Source organism: Apodemus sylvaticus, chromosome 3 (genome assembly GCF_947179515.1).
Source record: "Apodemus sylvaticus chromosome 3, mApoSyl1.1, whole genome shotgun sequence".
Classification (NCBI taxonomy): Eukaryota; Metazoa; Chordata; class Mammalia; order Rodentia; family Muridae; genus Apodemus; species Apodemus sylvaticus.
Window position 1 is genome coordinate 136,903,254 of NC_067474.1, and position 17,322 is coordinate 136,920,575.

General features: G+C 49.8%; 1 protein-coding gene across 1 annotated transcript; it reads left to right on the forward strand.

Moving 5' to 3' along the window:
• The first annotated feature begins 5,503 nt into the window (after positions 1–5,503).
• On the forward strand, positions 5,504–16,701 carry Hpcal4 (hippocalcin like 4). The gene is made up of 5 exons (XM_052177267.1): positions 5,504–5,612; positions 5,744–5,847; positions 10,486–10,654; positions 10,788–11,003; positions 12,768–16,701. Exons 3-5 carry the CDS (start codon positions 10,493–10,495, stop codon positions 12,963–12,965), a joined length of 576 nt encoding a protein of 191 aa, XP_052033227.1. The 5' UTR covers positions 5,504–5,612; positions 5,744–5,847; positions 10,486–10,492; the 3' UTR covers positions 12,966–16,701.
• Positions 16,702–17,322: the final 621 nt, after the last annotated feature.

The following is a 17,322-nucleotide window of genomic DNA, read 5'->3' on the forward strand; positions in this document are numbered from 1 at the left end:
ATGCGTGCTTTTGCATGTAGAGATCAGAGGTCAGTGGTGAGTGCCTTCTTCAGATAATCTCAACCTTATTTTTAAAAAGATTCTTATATTATTGTTCCTGTTGTCATCATTGACTGGATCTCATTATATAGCAGTGGCCAGCCGTGAAGGCTATGTGTGTAGATTCAGCGGACAACAAACTCAGAAATCCACCTGTCTCTGTTTCCTCAGTGCTGGGATTACAGGTGTGAGCCACTGTGCTCAGAGATTTTCATTATATTTAATTATGGGTGGGTGTTAAGTATGTGCACATGAGTACAGGTGCCTGCAGAGGAATATGAAGTTATAGGCAGTTGTAATCCACCTGAAATAGACACTGGGGATCAAACTCAAGTCCTTTAGATGAAAATGAGCAAGTTCTTAATTGCTGAACTATTTTGGCCCCTTCAATCTATCTATCTATCTATCTATCTATCTATCTATCTATCTATCTATCTATCATCTCTCACTGGCCTAGAGCTAGCCGAGAAGGTGTGGCCAGTCAGTGACCCTTGGGGACCCACTTTTTTTTTGCCTCCTCAGCACTGAGGTCACAGACACATGGCATTCACTTGAGCTTTTGCACTTTACTGACTGACCCATCTTCCAAGTTCTAAACTTCAGAATTCAAATCTGGTTGGTCGGGGCTGGGTTGATGGCTCAGTGGTTAAGAGCACTGACTATTCTTCTAGAGGTCCTGAGTTCAATTCCCAGCAACCACATGGTGGCTCACAACCATCTGTAATGGAGTCTGATACCCTCTTCTGGTGTGTCTGAAGAGATCAACTGTGTACTTACATAAATAAGATGAATAAATCTTTTTTTTTGAAAAATATCTGTTTGGTCTGCAGCTGGTTAACAGTAGACTCCAACTCAACAGGAACCACACTCCTTCGAGGTTTGACAGGTTAGCCAGTGGTGACAAGTGGGGATTCTGAACTGAAACAAAAGTTGGAATCCTAATTTGGTTGCTACTGAGCTATGTGATAATGGACAAGCTGTCTATGCTCCCCATTCCTTTGAGCCTCTATTCATTATCATGAAGAAATGATACCCGGGCTGAAAGCCTGTTGCCTAGGCACCAGTATAGCTCAAGAGGTTGTGGAAAACATCACAATACTTCCAAGCCATTTGGTAAACAGATAGCCAGAGTCTTGGGCATCCCAGCACACTCACTTCTGCCTTGCCTGTCCTTGCTTGATCCAATAAGTCATGTTAACTCTTGGCAAAACAGAGTTGAGACCTTAATCTAACCCGAAGGCCAACATCCATCATTGTTGGCTGTCTTAGTTAGGGTTTCTATTGCTGTGACAAAAATCTATGACCAAAAAACAAAACAAAACAAAACAAAACAGCCTTGGAGAGGAGAACATTTATTTCAGTTTGCAGCTCCCAGTCACACTCTATCACTAAGGCCAAGACAGGAACCATCTTCCTCCCCAAGGCTTGCTCAGTTACACCCAGGAACTCCTACCTAGGCAACAGCCTCACCAACAGGAAGCTGGACCTTCCCACGTCAACCAAGGAAATGCTCCTTAAAGATTACCAAGAGGCCAACATGGTGGGCACATTTTTCAATTGAGGTTCCCTCTTCCCAAATGAGTCCAGTTTGTGTCAAGTTAGTAAAACACTAGCCATCACACTGGTAATGTAAGAATCTAAGTGAGTTGTTGTGGTTTTCAATCTCAGCCCTGAGTGGTCATCTCTGGGATTGAGATGCCTTGGGTAGAGAGTAACAGTCTGGCACACAGTGAGGCAACTCAGTACATAGCAGCTGTTACTATTTTAAACATTAAAACTCAGGAGACATGAGTTCAGGGCCAAGCAATGCAAGCAAGTGGGTTGGGACTGGCAGGTTAGAAACAGTACGGGTCCTGAGATGGTTCTGGGGCAAAGCTGCCTAGGCAGTCTGATCCAGGAAATGCATATAATCAGGACAACCAAATACTAGCCCCCTCACAGTTGAAAAGGACTCGCTTTTGCCAGCTCTGCTGTGAAGCTGGGATGTTTCATTTCTCTAAGACTTGGAAGCTTTTCCTAGTAGACATTGCCTTTAGAAAGCAAAATTCTAATCTAAGTTTGTATTATACTTGGACTTGAAATATGTCCCAAAAGGGTTATAAATTGAAGGCTTGCTCCCTAATGCCATGTTTAGAGGTAGACTTTGGGGAAGTAATTGTATCTTGAAGGCTTTAGGCTAATTGATAAATCCATCAATAGATTATTGTCTGTGGTTTTGTTTTGTTTGAAAGACTTATTTTCTGTGTGTCTTAGTCAGGGTTTCAATTCCTGCACAAAAATATCATGAACAAGAAGCAAGTTGGGGAGGAAAGGGTTTAACCAGCTTATACTTTCCACATAGCTGTTGATCACCAAAGGAAGTCAGGACTGGAACTCAAGCAGGTCAGGAAGCAGGAGCTGATGCAGAGGCCATGGAGGGATATGACTTACTGGCTTGCTCAGCTTGCTTTCTTATAGAACCCAAGACTACCAGCCCAGAGATGGTTCCACCCACAAGAGCCCTCCCCCTTGATCACTAATGGAGAAAATGCCTTACAGCTGGATCTCATGGAGGCACTTCCTCACCTGAAGCTCCTTTCTCTGTGATAACTCCAGCTTGTGTCAAGTTGACACAAAACTAGCCAGTACACTGTACAGTGCCTGAGGAAGAGAAGAGGGGTCAGTTCCCCTGGAACTGGAGTTATAGGAAGTTGTGAGCTGTCATGTGGTTGCTGGGAACTGAACCTAGGTCGATTGGAAGAGCAGCCAGTGCTCTCAATTACTGAGCCATCTCTCCAGCCCAGGGGTAGATTCTTAACTGAATGGACTCTTGAGAGAAGATGGGAATTATGGAAGAATGCCCCTGGGAAATTGCCTTTGAAGCCCCCACCTCCCGCCTCTCTCTGCTTCCTGGATGCTGTGATGGGACCAGCTTTGTTCTGTCATGCACTGTACGCCATGATGTTCACACCTGTCTCAGGCTCAGAGCAATGGGGCAAGCGGCCATGACTGAACCATCGAGCCAAACTAAACACCACCCTCTCCTTGAAGTTGTTTATGTCAGAAGTTTTGTCTTGACAATACATTAAAAACAAAACAAAACAAACCGAGGGTGTGCTTGGCAATGGTGACTCTCTCACCTTTAATCCTGGCGCTTTGGAGGCAGAGGCAGGAGGATCTCTGTGAGCTTGAGGCCAGCCTGGTCTACAGAGCAAGTTCTAGTATAGCCAGGGCTACACAGAGAAACTCTGTCTCAGAAACCAAACCAAACCAAAACAAAGCAAAACAAAAACAAAGAAACAAAACTAGGTTGCATCCCTTAGGGATTTGAAGGACTTGAAGGAGGCTGTGTACTAACATTATGGTTATGGGTTGGATTTAAAATGTCCCACAGAAGCGCGTGTCCTGCAGATGTGGTCCCCATGCAGCTATATACACAGGAGGAAGATGAGTGGCTCTGACTTCACGGGTGGATCCATCCATTCATGGACCCACAACTTGGTCTCTGAGGCAAGGCACTGTTAGAGTGAGCATCCTCTTGATGCTTCCTGGATCCCCATGCACTAAGAAGCGTCTTTGCTTTGCCATGATCCGCACCATAGTGTTCTGCCTTGCATAGGCCCAAACAATAATTACGGTCTGTGACATCTGAACCTGTGAGACAAAGTAGATCTTTCCTCCGACTAAGTGGTTTGTCTTGGGCATTTTGTCACAGCAGTGTCACAGAAAGCTAACCCAACTGGCAAGGAGCGGGCTCTGGAGCCAGACTGCTCCACAGGTGGTAGACATACTTACCATGTGAACTTGTACCCATCACCTCACCCAGCATCTGTTTCCTCGGCTCTCAGATGTGAGTAATAATAACCCCGGCTCCGAAGAGTTCTTAGCGGGATAAGTTAGGTGATACAAATGTAGTGCTTTCCCTTTGTTCTTGGAATACGTGTCAAAACATACAGTGGATACCTTAATTTCAGACGATCTAAAACTGTAATTTGTTGGTGGTGATTGGTTTTTGTTTTGTGCTAGGTAACTCTGACTGAGAACTCAGATGAGTTCAACCAAAGATGTCAGGGGTGTATCTCCTCTTTGGCTGGAATCACAGAGCTCCCAGCTACAGCCCCAGAGAGAAGGCATACCCAGCTGCTAGAACAGGACAGCACATCCGGCTTAAGAGGAAATGGATAGCTCTCATAAGGGAAACGCAGGTACCACTGGTTCCCCTCAGTGTGCTTAATTTGGGTGTTTCTAAGATCGAATCTCCAAAGCAGGTTCTTTGCTGGGGGTAGACCTGTCCCTATCCTCACAAACATCTCCACCATTGCTGCCTGGACAGATATCCGGCCTCTTCAGCATCTGCAATCCCATTTAACCAATCCTCCACACGTCCCGCCCCCACTTTTGGTAGATCCCTTGAAGTCCCTCCTCCGCACGTGGCCCAGCCCAGGGATCTCTGCTCCCCTTTCGCCCCGAGTTTGGCGTTAGAGAGCTCTTTTCCACCACCTTGGGTTGTAAGCTCTCAGACACCAGTACATCCGTGGCGACTGAGCCGGCTGTGGCGAGACCCCCAAGTGCGGGAAGGAGGTGTTTTCGCCTCCCTGAAACCTTCCAGACCCGTTCTGTGTAAACCGCCTCAGGTTTGTGTCAACATCCGAGGCCGGAGACTGGCGGCGGCTGGGAACCGGCTCCATCTAAGCGACGGGAATGCGGGAGGGTGGGGAACCGAGCAATGCTTGGCGTACGTTAAGGCTCCTTCTGGAGGAGAACCAACGAGTCTTTTTAGGGGTCTTGGAGAAGTAAGGATAAGAGATCTCTGATAAGAGATCTGACTTAGGGTTGTAGGGGTGGCTGGCGGAAGCCACGCCCTCATGTGTCTAGGTAGAGGATACTTCCACAGCTCGTGCTGCACCCGCCCTCCCCTCTGCTACCCAGCGGCAGGGGAGTGGATGTGGAGGGGAACTGGTGCAAAGGCGCGAGTTCTTGACCACCCCATCTTCCCCTCTCCACCTTGCCACTCTGCAGCTACTCGTTGACCCCCTTCAGGTTCGGGCGGGACAAGGGACGGGGTCGCATTTGTGAATCACCCCCTATCTTACCCCACCCCCGCTGGGGCCCAGGAAGAGAAGGCTTAGAGATTCAACTGTGGTTCTTCTGTTCCTATAGCAACGGTGTGGTTGTATTTTTTCCCCCCGAATCCCCTTTAATCATCGGTATTTTTCCCTCCAAACTGTGACCCAGGCTCTGAGCCTCAGGGTTGAGGAACAGATGGGGGTACAGCCCTCTACAACCCTGGCGACTCGGGGAAGGTCAGCGCGGGCGGGCGGGCGGGCGGGCGGGGCGCGCTCTTGTCCACCCCATCCCCACCTGAAACCCCGCCTGTCACTCGGTGCCAGCGGAACCAATCGATGTCCAAAGTTGCTGAGAGAAGGCGGGTCTTATGTAAATCGGGTCGCCTTCGAGAAGCAAATAGTGATACAAGAACTGGGGAGGCGGCTCCGACGCGGACCCTACAGAGCCCGGTGTCCCCCTGATAGCCAGCCTTGTCCCCGCGGCCGCCCAAGCTCGTAGCCACCCAGCGACTCGGCGAGCGGCCTCAGGTAATGCGGGTGGGGCCCGGCCCTCGAAGCAACCTCGCGGGGCGGAGGCCCTGAGCCCCTCCTCCTCCTCCGCGTTCCCCTCCCATCCTCATCTGCTCAGATCCATCTTTCTGACCCTGGGTCTGTCATAGGTGGACAACCATCTGGAGAGCCTGCCTTAGGCCAGGGACTTTCACTTCAAGCCGGAGCTCCAGTTCGAGAAAGAGGCACGGCTGCCTCCTTACCCCCAGCTCAGGTAAGAACAACCATTCCTCTGGCTCCAGTGCACACACACACACACACACACACACACTTGGGGAGGGATGTTACTGTGTGCTAGAAGAGAGACTCCAGTCACCCTGACTTCTCTTGCTTCTAGAGACAGTGGCTTGCCAAGCCTCGTGGAAACCTCTACTTGGAGGTAGCCCACACTGACACTAATAGTTCACTGTCATTCACATCTCAGAGTCCTGTTCCCCAAAAGACGTCAATAGCAAATTCATCCTCTGACTACACTCTCTCTGCCCCTTATGCTGACAGCTCACAGCATTCCTGAGGGAAGGATGAAGACCCGAGCTTCCTCCCCCAGCCACACTCACCATCTCCCTCTGGAAGCCTCCAGGCTAGACACAGGTCCCACACTCTGCCTCCTTCATCTTGCCTGGAGCATAAACCAGGGGTGTTCCTCCCAGGAGACCGCCCTATAGCCTTTATACCTCATCACATACCAGGTCCTCTCGCTCTGTAGCCCGTTCTCCTCTGCCCTCTGTGCCTGTTGCTCCCTCTCTCGGCTTCCTGTTGTTTGTGGAGATGAAGCCAAAGATCCATGTGGACTGGTTTTCTCCTTTCCCTGCGTCTGACCGTGGAAGCGGAAGAGTGTAAGCCTGGCCTTTGCCTCCATCTCTGCTTGACTTTAGCCGGGTCTTTTCCCTCTCAGACTCTTCCTGAGATGGGCAAAGAGCAGGGCAGAGGAGGGTCTCGAGCAACCTTCCAGCTCTGACATATTCTGGTTCCACATCTGATTACAGGAGAACAAAGCTCTGTTTAAACCATTAGGATATTTCTCAGAAGAGACCTGAGAGGCCCAGCCATCACTGTAGGGATATCCTTTTCACTCAGGCCAAGGTGCAGGCTACTCCCTCCTACATATCCTACAGGCTCATTCTCTTAGGGTCTTTTCCAGACCACCAGACCACCCTGACGTGGAAGCTCCAAGTTATAGGTGGTCAACACCGCTCACCTTGTATGGGTCACTTTTGCCTTTTATTATGGAGGGGAGGAACAAGACCTAGTTGCTACTGTTGCTTGTAGAAGAGCAAAGGGAGGGGAGGGAAAGAGAAAATCTGACCAGGGAGCTGTTGTCACCATGGCAACCGCCTCAGCACCAGCTCCTCTGAAGCTAGGCGAGGGTGTGGGATTATTGCCTCCTTCAGTCCCTCCTACTTTTTACTGCCACATCTCCACTTGAAGCCCCTAACCCTGGACCCTCTAGAAGAAGCCTCTGAGCACAGGGGAGGGGGCAGAGATTTCTAAGCAAGGAGCACCTCCTCAACAGGAGGAGAGCCCTCCAGAAGCCACCACTTCAACACAACGTGCACCTAGTTAAGCTCTGGTCTTTGCTTTGCAGCTGATGGGCTCCAGTTGACCTTAGGTGTACCTTTCCTTTCCCTGACTCTGGGTTCTATTGTCTCTAAGTAGGCTTGATAAGAGGTCACAGACAAACAAAACAGTGTGACATAGTACCAAGAAGAAGGGCGTGTTGCTCTTCTCTCATAATCTAAGTGACATCCACGGAGCGTGACTGTATCCTGGGCTCTGCCTTCAGGCTTCTGCAGGATGCTCATGTGCAGGCACGGGAGAAAACGTCCAGAAGACAGGCTGAGAAACAGTAAGAAACAGGAGCCTGTTTTCCCCTGTCCAAGATGCTCAGAAATAGTTTAAGTCCTGTCGGAAGGGGGAAAGCTTACTTTGGGGTAGAAAGACCTGGAGACTCTCCCTTAGAGCCCTAAATCATTAGATAAGGGTCAGAAGACAGTGCATGGGTGAGGGTTCCGCACCATAGCCTCACAAGGTCTGCCTGTGCCCACGGTGCTGAGTTCATCCTGCTGTCTGACCATTGCTCATCGTGGAAAGGGCTGATTGAGAGGAAGAACATTTCAGTGAAGGGACAAAGGCAGCTTGTAGCTTGTGTCAGCCCATAGAAGAGGGAAGGCAGAGAAACTGTTTAAGCACATAGATGAGATGGGGTCTGAGAGATGCCTGGCTCGGGAGGAGGATGGGCGATGGTTAGAACAGCAGAGGGTGCCGATCAACAGGTGGGCAGCTTCAGACAAGATTCCAGATGATGTTTAGAGTTTCAGAGTCTGCTCATGAGTGTGTGAGTATAGCTATCTCTACCTTAACCTTGAGATGAGATTCTAGAAGACTTTGGAGTTTCAGAGGGTCTCCTATACCATGCATTATAACTGGGAAATCATCCTTGGAACAGAGGTATCAGAAGGAGGGCCTTTCCTGTGGGACAGGTAAGCCCCATGACCATGGGCCAACACAAGACCCGATGGCAAACTGGACCTGCAGAAAAAGGGGGAAATCTGAAATAATCCATCGGTTCTTTTTTTTCCCCTTCTCCTTAATCCCAGACCCAGGGGTAAGAGGGGTAGGGGTGGCAGGGATCAGTTGTTCAAATTGAGGGTGAATCTGGCTGTAGCCAGGGTGCTTATGGGAACCCACTAGGGTGGATATATAGTTTCTGTCGGCCAGAGATTATAGGCTGCAGCTCAGGCAAAATGATCCCAGTGAGACCACAGGACCAGAGGTGTTTTTCCCAGAAGGCAGATGGGGGCGGAGAAAGTCTGTGTAGAGAAAGAGCAGCCATGATGATGTAGAGAGGATGACTCTGGCTCAAGCAGGTGGAAGGGGTTCAGCCTGGATATTCTCTCTCTCTCTCTCTCTCTCTCTCTCTCTCACACACACACACACACACACACACACATGCATTCATGCACACGCACTCGAAGGGTGCTGCCTATTTTGTGTTTCTGACCATCTAAGAAGAGGAGATGTTTTCTGATCCCCCCTGGGTCTAGGGTCTTCAGATAAGGACCCTGAAGACAGAAGGGTGGGAAGGTAGCACAGGAGGGAGCAGAAGGGGAGGACCACACAGACACCGTGATACACAGAGATGTGTGCACTCTGACAGATTTGCAGCCTCATCTGCTGACACCCTCCTACACATAGACCCAGCCCCTCGTGCAGAAACTCAGGCACATCCTACAAGAGCCAAGGGGAAGAGGTTCTACCTCCCCATCAGACACTGTTGCTATCCTGTTCTTCAACTTCCTTATGTATGCCTTGAGCTTACACAGTCTTTGGAGTAGGAGGCAGCTGGGGATGGTCCCTCAGTTACACCTCTTGGTGGTCCAGAAGCACCAAGTGACTCTGCCACTGGCGCAGTCCCGCGCTCCTGAAGATAGCATGCGTCCCCCTCGCAGGCTTCTCCTGTAGCTCCCCTCTTCTTCTGCGGCTGGGAGGTTAGTAGCTCTGGAAGGCTGTTGCCAGCTTCAGTGCTCCCTAATCTCATGGCACTAAGAAGATCCTGGGGTTCAGAGATACCATGTAACTAACGTGCAGACCATATGCCTTGATTTCTGTGTTCATCTCAGTCCTAAATCCAGTCAGCAAGAGCTAACCGTGCTCCCTCCTTAGGACCTTTCAGTCCAAGTCCCTCCTTGTACCGCTCCCCCCTTTCTGCCTCAAGTCATCTTTTATTAAAGATTTGTTTTTATTATTTGTAATGATGTGTAGGGGCGTGTTTCTGCCAGAGGGCATGAGCACACAGTGTAGGTGCCCTAGGGGGCCAGATGTGTCAGATGCCCTGGAGCTGGGGTCACAGATGATTGAGCTTGGCCTGGGTCCTCTGGAAAAGCAGCAAGTGCTCTTAATCACGAAGCCATCTTTCCAGCCTCAAGTCATCTTGCACATTGCAGCCAAAGGGGGGGGGGAAACCTCTGGATGTCCAGGCATATTTAAGCATCCATGTTATGGGATGAATGTTAGTTTGCAAACCTGTGCTTTAAAACCTCCAAGTTGGCATGGATCGGAGGCCCTTTAGAGGCTGGCATCGATCCCTAGCTACCAAAAGCTGGTTTGTCTTAGCTTAACTTCATATCAAGCCCAGGCTCTCGGCAAATGCTCAGGGAGTGAATGGGTTAATGAAAAGTACAATTTAATCAGGGTCATGTCTGCCCCAGGCTGGGACATCTATTTGTACACAGGAAGGAAGGAAGGAGAGATGCTTCCTGTGTGGGGCTCCCAGGAAGGCCTGGAGGAAGAACTTGGGAAATGGTTCCTGGGGGACATTGGTAGAAGAGGCGTCTACCCAGGAGGGAGGGTGCTGGACACAGACGGCCCTTGCTAGCAGGAAGTTGACCTGAGGTTTTACACTATGGACCTAGGAAACTATGAATGATGGGAAGGTAAGGATGAAGATTGGCCCATATTCTATCCCCAGTCATTGAGGGGATTAGCTGCCACCTGGAAAGACTGGATATGTCCTTACAGGAGTCATCTGCTCTGGGGTACAGGGTGTTGTAAGAGGAGAGGAGGTCCTCTTGGGGGGAGAGAGCCCACTATCCAGAGAGTGGTCTCTATGTGAGAACAGGTGAGGGGAAGCAGAGCGCCTTGAAGGGAGATGGAGTTGGCTGAATGGGTGGCCAGGATGGTGAGGAGGGGCAGATGCTGACTTTTAGAGAAGGACTCCTTATGGAGCCAGGAGTGTGAGGAAGGGGGAGGTGGGGAGTGTGAAGAAGGGTCCAAGTTGAATGACGTTGGAGAGCCACTTTGCCCAGATGAGGTCCTACCTTGGGCCATGTTGAAGGAGCCCTCTGTATTCCAGGCCCACCATGGGGAAGAACAACAGTAAACTGGCCCCTGAGGTACTGGAAGACCTGGTCCAGAACACGGAGTTCAGCGAGCAGGAGCTAAAGCAGTGGTATAAGGGTTTCCTGAAGGACTGCCCCAGCGGCATCCTCAACCTGGAGGAGTTTCAGCAACTCTACATCAAGGTGCTGGGTGGGGCGTGGCGTGGCAGGGTGGGCAGATACCGGGACCCGAAAGCTGGCAGCGCTCAGCGGGTTGGGGTAGGTGGGGAGGGTGACTTTGTTGTTGCGCCCCCAATAACCTGCACCCCTGCCTCAGTTCTTCCCTTATGGAGATGCCTCCAAGTTTGCACAGCATGCTTTCCGCACCTTCGACAAGAACGGCGATGGCACCATCGACTTCCGGGAGTTCATCTGCGCCCTTTCCGTCACCTCCCGTGGCAGCTTTGAGCAGAAGCTCAATTGGGCCTTTGAGATGTACGACCTGGACGGTGACGGGCGCATCACACGACTGGAGATGCTGGAGATCATCGAGGTGCGGCTGTGGTTTGGGTGGGCGTGCAGTGGTCTTGAGCCTAGTTACTCCCCGGGTTTTCCTCCACCACAGTTAGTCTGGTCTCTTGCCCAGTGTGTAACCTGTGGGGAGATGGTGACACTCCATTTCCCCAGATGAACAAAAGGTAGCATGTGGCAGCCACCAGTGAATCAAATCTAGGGTAGCCAAGTTAATTCATTTGGTTTTCCAAGAAATACATACTGAGGTTTGGAGAGATGGCCCAGCATATAAGGGTGCTTGTTACTTAAGTTTGCCCCTGGGACCCCATATGGTAGAAGGAGGAAACCAATTTCTACATATTGTCCTTCCCAGACATACCATGATTCTTGCTCTGGTCCATGTACACACACACACACACACACAGTTTGAGTTGTTTTGTTTTTTTAATTTTGCTTTTAAAAAAATATTGAGTTATGTCATGTGCTTTGATAGGAGACTCCTTCTAGCAAATCAATAAGTAAACTTGGGTCATGCCAGGCAGTAAATGGTATGGACATGCGCAAAGTAAGGGAAGGGAGAGTGATGGGGGGAAATGGGGAGGAACTAACTCATTCTGTCTGCAGAGTGAACCACTCTCCTCACTGGGTGAAGCTGCGTTTGCATGGCTCTCACAGTGTGGTAGGAGGGCAGAAGGGATGTGAGCTGGGGGCGGGGGGTGGGGGTGGGGGGGGAAAGGGGATGGTGGCAAGTTGGTGGACAGAGGGCAGGGCATTCCTCCAGTGGCTCGATAGGGTAGAGGCGTTGAGCCTTGAGGCACTGAGGCAGGGAGTGGCGATTAGCTCCCTCCTGCAGAGGCCCAGTCAGGAGCACAGACACCCAGTCAGCAGCGGCGGGAGGCTGCACAAGGATTGAGAGTTCAAAGCTAGGCTGAGCAACATAATGAGGTTTTTGTTTTTGTTTTTGTTTTTGGGTTTTTGACACAGGGTTTCTCTCTATAGCCCTGGCTGTCCTGGAACTCACTCTGTAGACCAGGCTGGCCTCGAACTCAGAAATCCACCTGCCTCTGCCTCCCAAGTGCTGGGATTAAAGGCATGCGCCACCACCGACCAGCTAACATAATGAGTTCTAAGCCAGCCTGGGCTACAGATGAGAAACATTGTCTCAGAGAATGGCTTGGGGTTTTGTTTGTGTTTCTGTTGTTTTTGTTGTTTTATTTTGCTTTGTTTTGAAATCTAGCAGAATAACTCCTTACTTGTTGAGACAGGGAATTCTAGAGGCCCAACAATTGGGAAGTGGGTTAAAGAGTTGAGTGTGAGCCATGATTCATTTAAAGTGCTTATTAGGTCGATAATATAAACTATTATGTATGTTGTTTGGGTGTGGTAGTGCATGCCTTTAATCCCAGCACTCAGTTAGGCAGAGGCAGGTGGATCTTTGTGAATTCAAAGCCAGCATGGTCTGCATGGTAAGCCCAAAGACAGTCTTGTCTACTTATCGCGTTCCAGGCCACTCAGAGTTACATGATTAGACCCTGTGGGGTCAGAGAACAACTTTGTGGAGTCAGTTCTTTCCTTCCACCTTTCTGTGGATTCTGGAGACCAAACACAGGTCATCAGGTTTCTTTAGCAAGTACCTGTACCAGCTAAGCCAGCCAGCCCTAAAAAGCCAGTCTTAATGGCCATAGTTTTTTTCGAGTGTCTCCACGGTCCTCCAGTGTGCCCTTGGTCCACCCCAGATCCCTTGTAGTCATCCTCAGTCCTCCCTGCCAGTTGGGTGTTCACACCTCCATCGTCTCTCCGTCAGGCTATCTATAAGATGGTGGGCACTGTGATCATGATGCGTATGAACCAGGATGGGCTCACACCTCAGCAGCGTGTGGACAAGATCTTCAAGAAGATGGACCAGGATAAGGATGACCAGATCACGCTGGAGGAGTTCAAGGAGGCGGCTAAGAGTGACCCGTCCATCGTGTTGCTGCTGCAATGTGACATGCAGAAGTAGAGGCCGGTGAGGGGCAGGGCCCCTGGCCAGGAAAGGCATGGCACCTCCCAACCTGATGTCCTCTCTGCTGGCCCATCCCCAGGGAGGGGGGGCGTTCTAGCCTCACTCTCTAGCTCACCCACTCCTCTGCCCAAGCCTTTCTCTCCTCAGTCAAGCTCCTTGAGCGACCACCTCATCCTGCAAAAGAGATAGGTCCTCTCAAGCAGTCTGTCCTCAGATAGTTTGTCACTAGCTCCACCTCTGGCCTTGGCCTAGAACCAACATCCTTTGGGCTTAGGAGAGTTGGCTTATGACCCAAGAGGCGAGGTTAAGGAGGGGCTGAGGACTTGCTTTGCAATCCTGTTGTTCCCAGGATTATGGTCCAAATAAACAGCATGGTCCCATCGGCCCCCAGTCAAAGGGCCAAACCGGGTCTGCCATGGACTATCCGGATTCCCTGAGAGGTGGTCTCCGCCCTGCCCCCTTGCTCTACCTGGCTCCTCTGGCCCCACCCAGCCTTTGGAACGTTCAGTGAGTCCTTTCCTCAGCTAATGCTTGTGGAGCACTCGCCCCGTGCCAGGCACCTGACCGTGCTAAGAATATGGCTGTTTACAGAAATCCATCCCTTGCCCTCTGGAAGCTCACAGGGTAATGAGACAACTTCCAAGGGTTGCGGTCTCAGACAGGGAGGTAGGACACAATGGAGATGAAGGTGCGAGGCAGCTGGCCAATTGTCAGAACTTGTGTGTCCTTCAGCTGGTGCCACCCAAAGCTGCAGAAAGACCGAATGAAAAGCCTGTGGAAGTTTAGGTGCCACTTGGGTGGAAGTTTTAAAAAAAAAAAAAAACAACAAAATTTTATGTAATATTTATTTTTTTAGTGCCCTTTCAAAGAGACAAGATCATTTTATTAGACTATTAAAAATATACTCTATATTATTGATTTCTTAAAAAAAAGATTTAAATGAATATAAAAATGCTAATGTTCAAGGGGGAAAATGTTTAGGCAAAAGCAGTAGGGCTACTACCATCAGACCCGGAGAACCAGAACTCTCACCACCAGCAGTTCCTGCTGTCTCTGCTACATCCTTTTATTACCTTTTCTCAACTCTATGAGTGACTTTTCTGTCGCGCACTTGGGTGCTGCCATCAGAGAAAGGAACAAAGTTTACCATGGGCAAGCGTCGTTCAGTCCCACACCTCAGTAGCCTGTTTCTGAGTTTGGGTTGGTTTTTCAAGGATCGGATTATTCTTTCACAGTCTAAGATAGAAGGAGCTAGAAGAAAGAGGTCATGTGGCCGCTGTTCAGGCTTTGGGGCTGCGCCTATTTGTGGGTTAAATGCTTAAAGAATGTGCTGGGCATACTCCATACGAAAGGCTTTTTCCTTAACCCTTCCATTCTAGATCTGCCAGGTAACCTACTTTGTCACCTTCCCAGCTCACCAGCTTCACTTCCTGAATTTTAAGGTCTATGAGCTAACTAGTGTGCTGCATGCTTTTCAGAAAAGCCCACTTGCTTCTCCCGTTCCTCCGTTCACTTTTGCCTGTGCTTCCTCGCAATCAGAGGTTGGCTTTGATGTGCGATGACAGCTGGCTTCCTCTTGAACTGCTGTGAAAACAGTCTAGTACAGAGATGCTGTCAGCCGGGGTGGGAGTAGAGGGCGCTTTTGACGCTGGGGCGTGTGGTGGGGGAGATTGTTCTGCAGAAGATACGCTATTTGCCACTTCCGAGTGCTCACCTCCTTGCTGGTGGAAATGTTTGTAGATTCTGAACTGTGGTCCAAAGTTCTGTCAGACTTTCCTTCTTGTGGCCTTTGGAGGGAGCAAGACACCTTCTTCCTGACCTGCCTATCCAGGCCACATGGTAAGGGTGAGGAACTCTTAGCCCTCAGTCGTACTGGCAGGTGTTTATCTGGTGATGCTTCATGGGACAGTTCCATAGCTCTCACAAACGGCCTGTTAAACATGTCTTGTGCTGGCGTCAGTGCCACAGACACATAAATGCTCAACTGCCTAGCTCGGCTGGGACCTGACTCTAATGAAAAGCTTCTCCTCCCACCCCCACAAATGTTTAATCTAGTCCAGCTCACAATGACACAGAATTTCTTGGCTTTCAAAGGCTTGGATCTACATGCACCTCATTTTGTCCTCATAGCCCAGGGAGACAGGGTTTTTCTGTACTTTTACCCAGGCTCGGAAGCTAAGGTTAAGGGTTGAGGGTGAGAGGTCTCTTGTGTGATAGACACACTGCCAAGACTCAAACACAAGGCTAAGAGTCTCTTCTTTCCCCCATCTGATTTGTCCAGATGCTAACTGCAGGACAAATTGACTTTTGTCCTTTTAGAAGTTTCCTGCCAAGAACTTTCTGAAGCCACAGTCTTCCAAAAAGGAGGAGGAGGAGCTTGAAGTCTCGCCATTTTCAAGCATCTTCTTGTTGCTTCTGGGAAGCTTTGTATGGACTGATCCTGTTCTTGGAGGCTGCTAACCCAATCCTGGAAGCATCTTGCATTGTCTTCCCCACTATCTTCCTTCCCAAAAGAATTGCTTTTCTTTTTCCAAGCCAGAAGGCAAGTTCTACCCATGAGACAGATCACTCCAGGCTTCTGGCCCCCACTCAGGAGCAATATTTGCTACTCAGGACAAAGGTTTCAGACATCCAGCAGGCCCCAAGCTGGCTCTGCCCTCTTGCTGATGGGAGGAGCCACAGGCAGGTTAAGCCTTGCTCCCACACCCTCCTGGGTGTCTAAACCACGGGAGACCATGTGGTAGAGCGCCCATCCCTGCCTTGGGAAGAGAGAGATCTCCCATCTCTGCTCCAGCTTGAGAAGCACTTAGCATGAAGCACAGGTCAGCAGAGATCTGTGTGTGACATGCACAGACATGAAAACATACATACACTTAAAACACTGACATATCAAATTCTCCTTCGAGGTTCTGCATCCTCTTGCAAAGAAGTCTGCGAGTCTGGTGGTTCCAGATTTAGCCTTCTCATTCCCGCTATCCTCATTCATCCTCTCTGGCTAAGTGATGAGCCTCTTATTTCTCATCCCTAAAAATCCTCCACGTAGGCTGCTCTGTGTGCCGCTGCGGTCCGTGCAGCTGCATAATTACTCGCGTATCTTTAAAATTAAGAGAAAACCAAGCCCGCTGGCAAAGGCACTGATTCTTTTCTGCTCTGGCAATGGCAGAGCCTCAAAAGCAGAAATCCGCTTTACGCAGAAGGTTGTGGGAGCAAGAAGAGGACAGGCTGGGCTTCCTAGGCAGGGCAATGAGCAGACACTGTAAATATTTTTACACAAAAATTTATTAAAGCAAAAGTCATTTCCTGAAGATCCACCCTGGGTGAGGCTTTGTGTTGGCTTTAGAAATCACCACGGGATGAAGAATACATTTCTTACATAGCTCCTTCATTGTACTTAAAGAAAGCAAAGGATTCACGTGCTCAATTTAAAAGTCGCAGAAAAACATGTTTTTCCTCCCTAGACTTTTCAGGGTTTTCTCTTCTTAGCTTGGTGGGAGTGTAGGGTAGGACAGGGTCTCTCAGGATGCATGGGTCCCTCTGCTTGGTGGAGGCTGTCCAGGTGCATGGTCTTCTAAGCAGTGCGGAAGCCTAGGTGTACCCCCGTTCACTATGGGAGCCCCAGTGTAGCCCTGCCCCCTCCAGACATGCTGCTTCTAATTGTGTTCACAGCAACCATCTTCACTGATCAACCCTGTGCCAAGTGGTGTGTGTTTTTTCCCACTGACAATGAATAAAAGGTGTGACTGTACAAGTTCCTGTTCTTTGCTAAGCCGGGCTGGGTGGGGCTAGGGTAGGGCAAAGGGAAAGAGGCCAGAGAAGTTCACAGAGCGTCTTGGGAGTTTCCTTGGGGATCAAGCTAGATCTTTGGTCTGGCAGTATCTTAGTCAGGGTTTCTATTCCTGCACAAAACACAGTGACCCGAGAAGCAAGGTGGGGAGGAAAGGGTTTATTCAGCTTACACTTCCACATTACTGTTCATCACCAAAGGAAGTCAGGACAGGAGCTCTCATAGGGTAGGAACTTGGAAACAGGAGTGGATGCAGAAACCACAGGAATGCTGCTTCCTGGCTTGCTTCCCCTGGCTTGCTCAGCTTGCTTTCTTATAGAACCCAAGGCCACCAGCCCAGGGATGGCACCACTCACAAGGGGCCCTCCCCCACTGGATCACTAATTGAGAAAATGTCCCACAGCTGGATCTCATGGAGGCATTTCCTCAAGGGAGGCTCCTTTCTCTTTGATAACTCCGGGTTGGGTAAAGTTGACAAACAAAACTAGCCAGTACAGGCAGGGATTCTAATCACACAGAACCCACTTAAGCTACTTCAAAGAAAAAGGGAAACAGATCACAAAGGATCCT

What these genes read in the sequence shown, in the direction of transcription:
- Hpcal4 (XM_052177267.1), top strand. Translation starts at nt 10,493, where the DNA reads ATGGGGAAGAACAACAGTAAACTGGCCCCTGAGGTACTGGAAGACCTG. An exon ending in TTCAGCAACTCTACATCAAG is followed by an intron (nt 10,655 to 10,787) that starts GTGCTGGGTGGG and finishes CCCCTGCCTCAG; the next exon opens with TTCTTCCCTTATGGAGATGC. An exon ending in AGATGCTGGAGATCATCGAG is followed by an intron (nt 11,004 to 12,767) that starts GTGCGGCTGTGG and finishes TCTCTCCGTCAG; the next exon opens with GCTATCTATAAGATGGTGGG.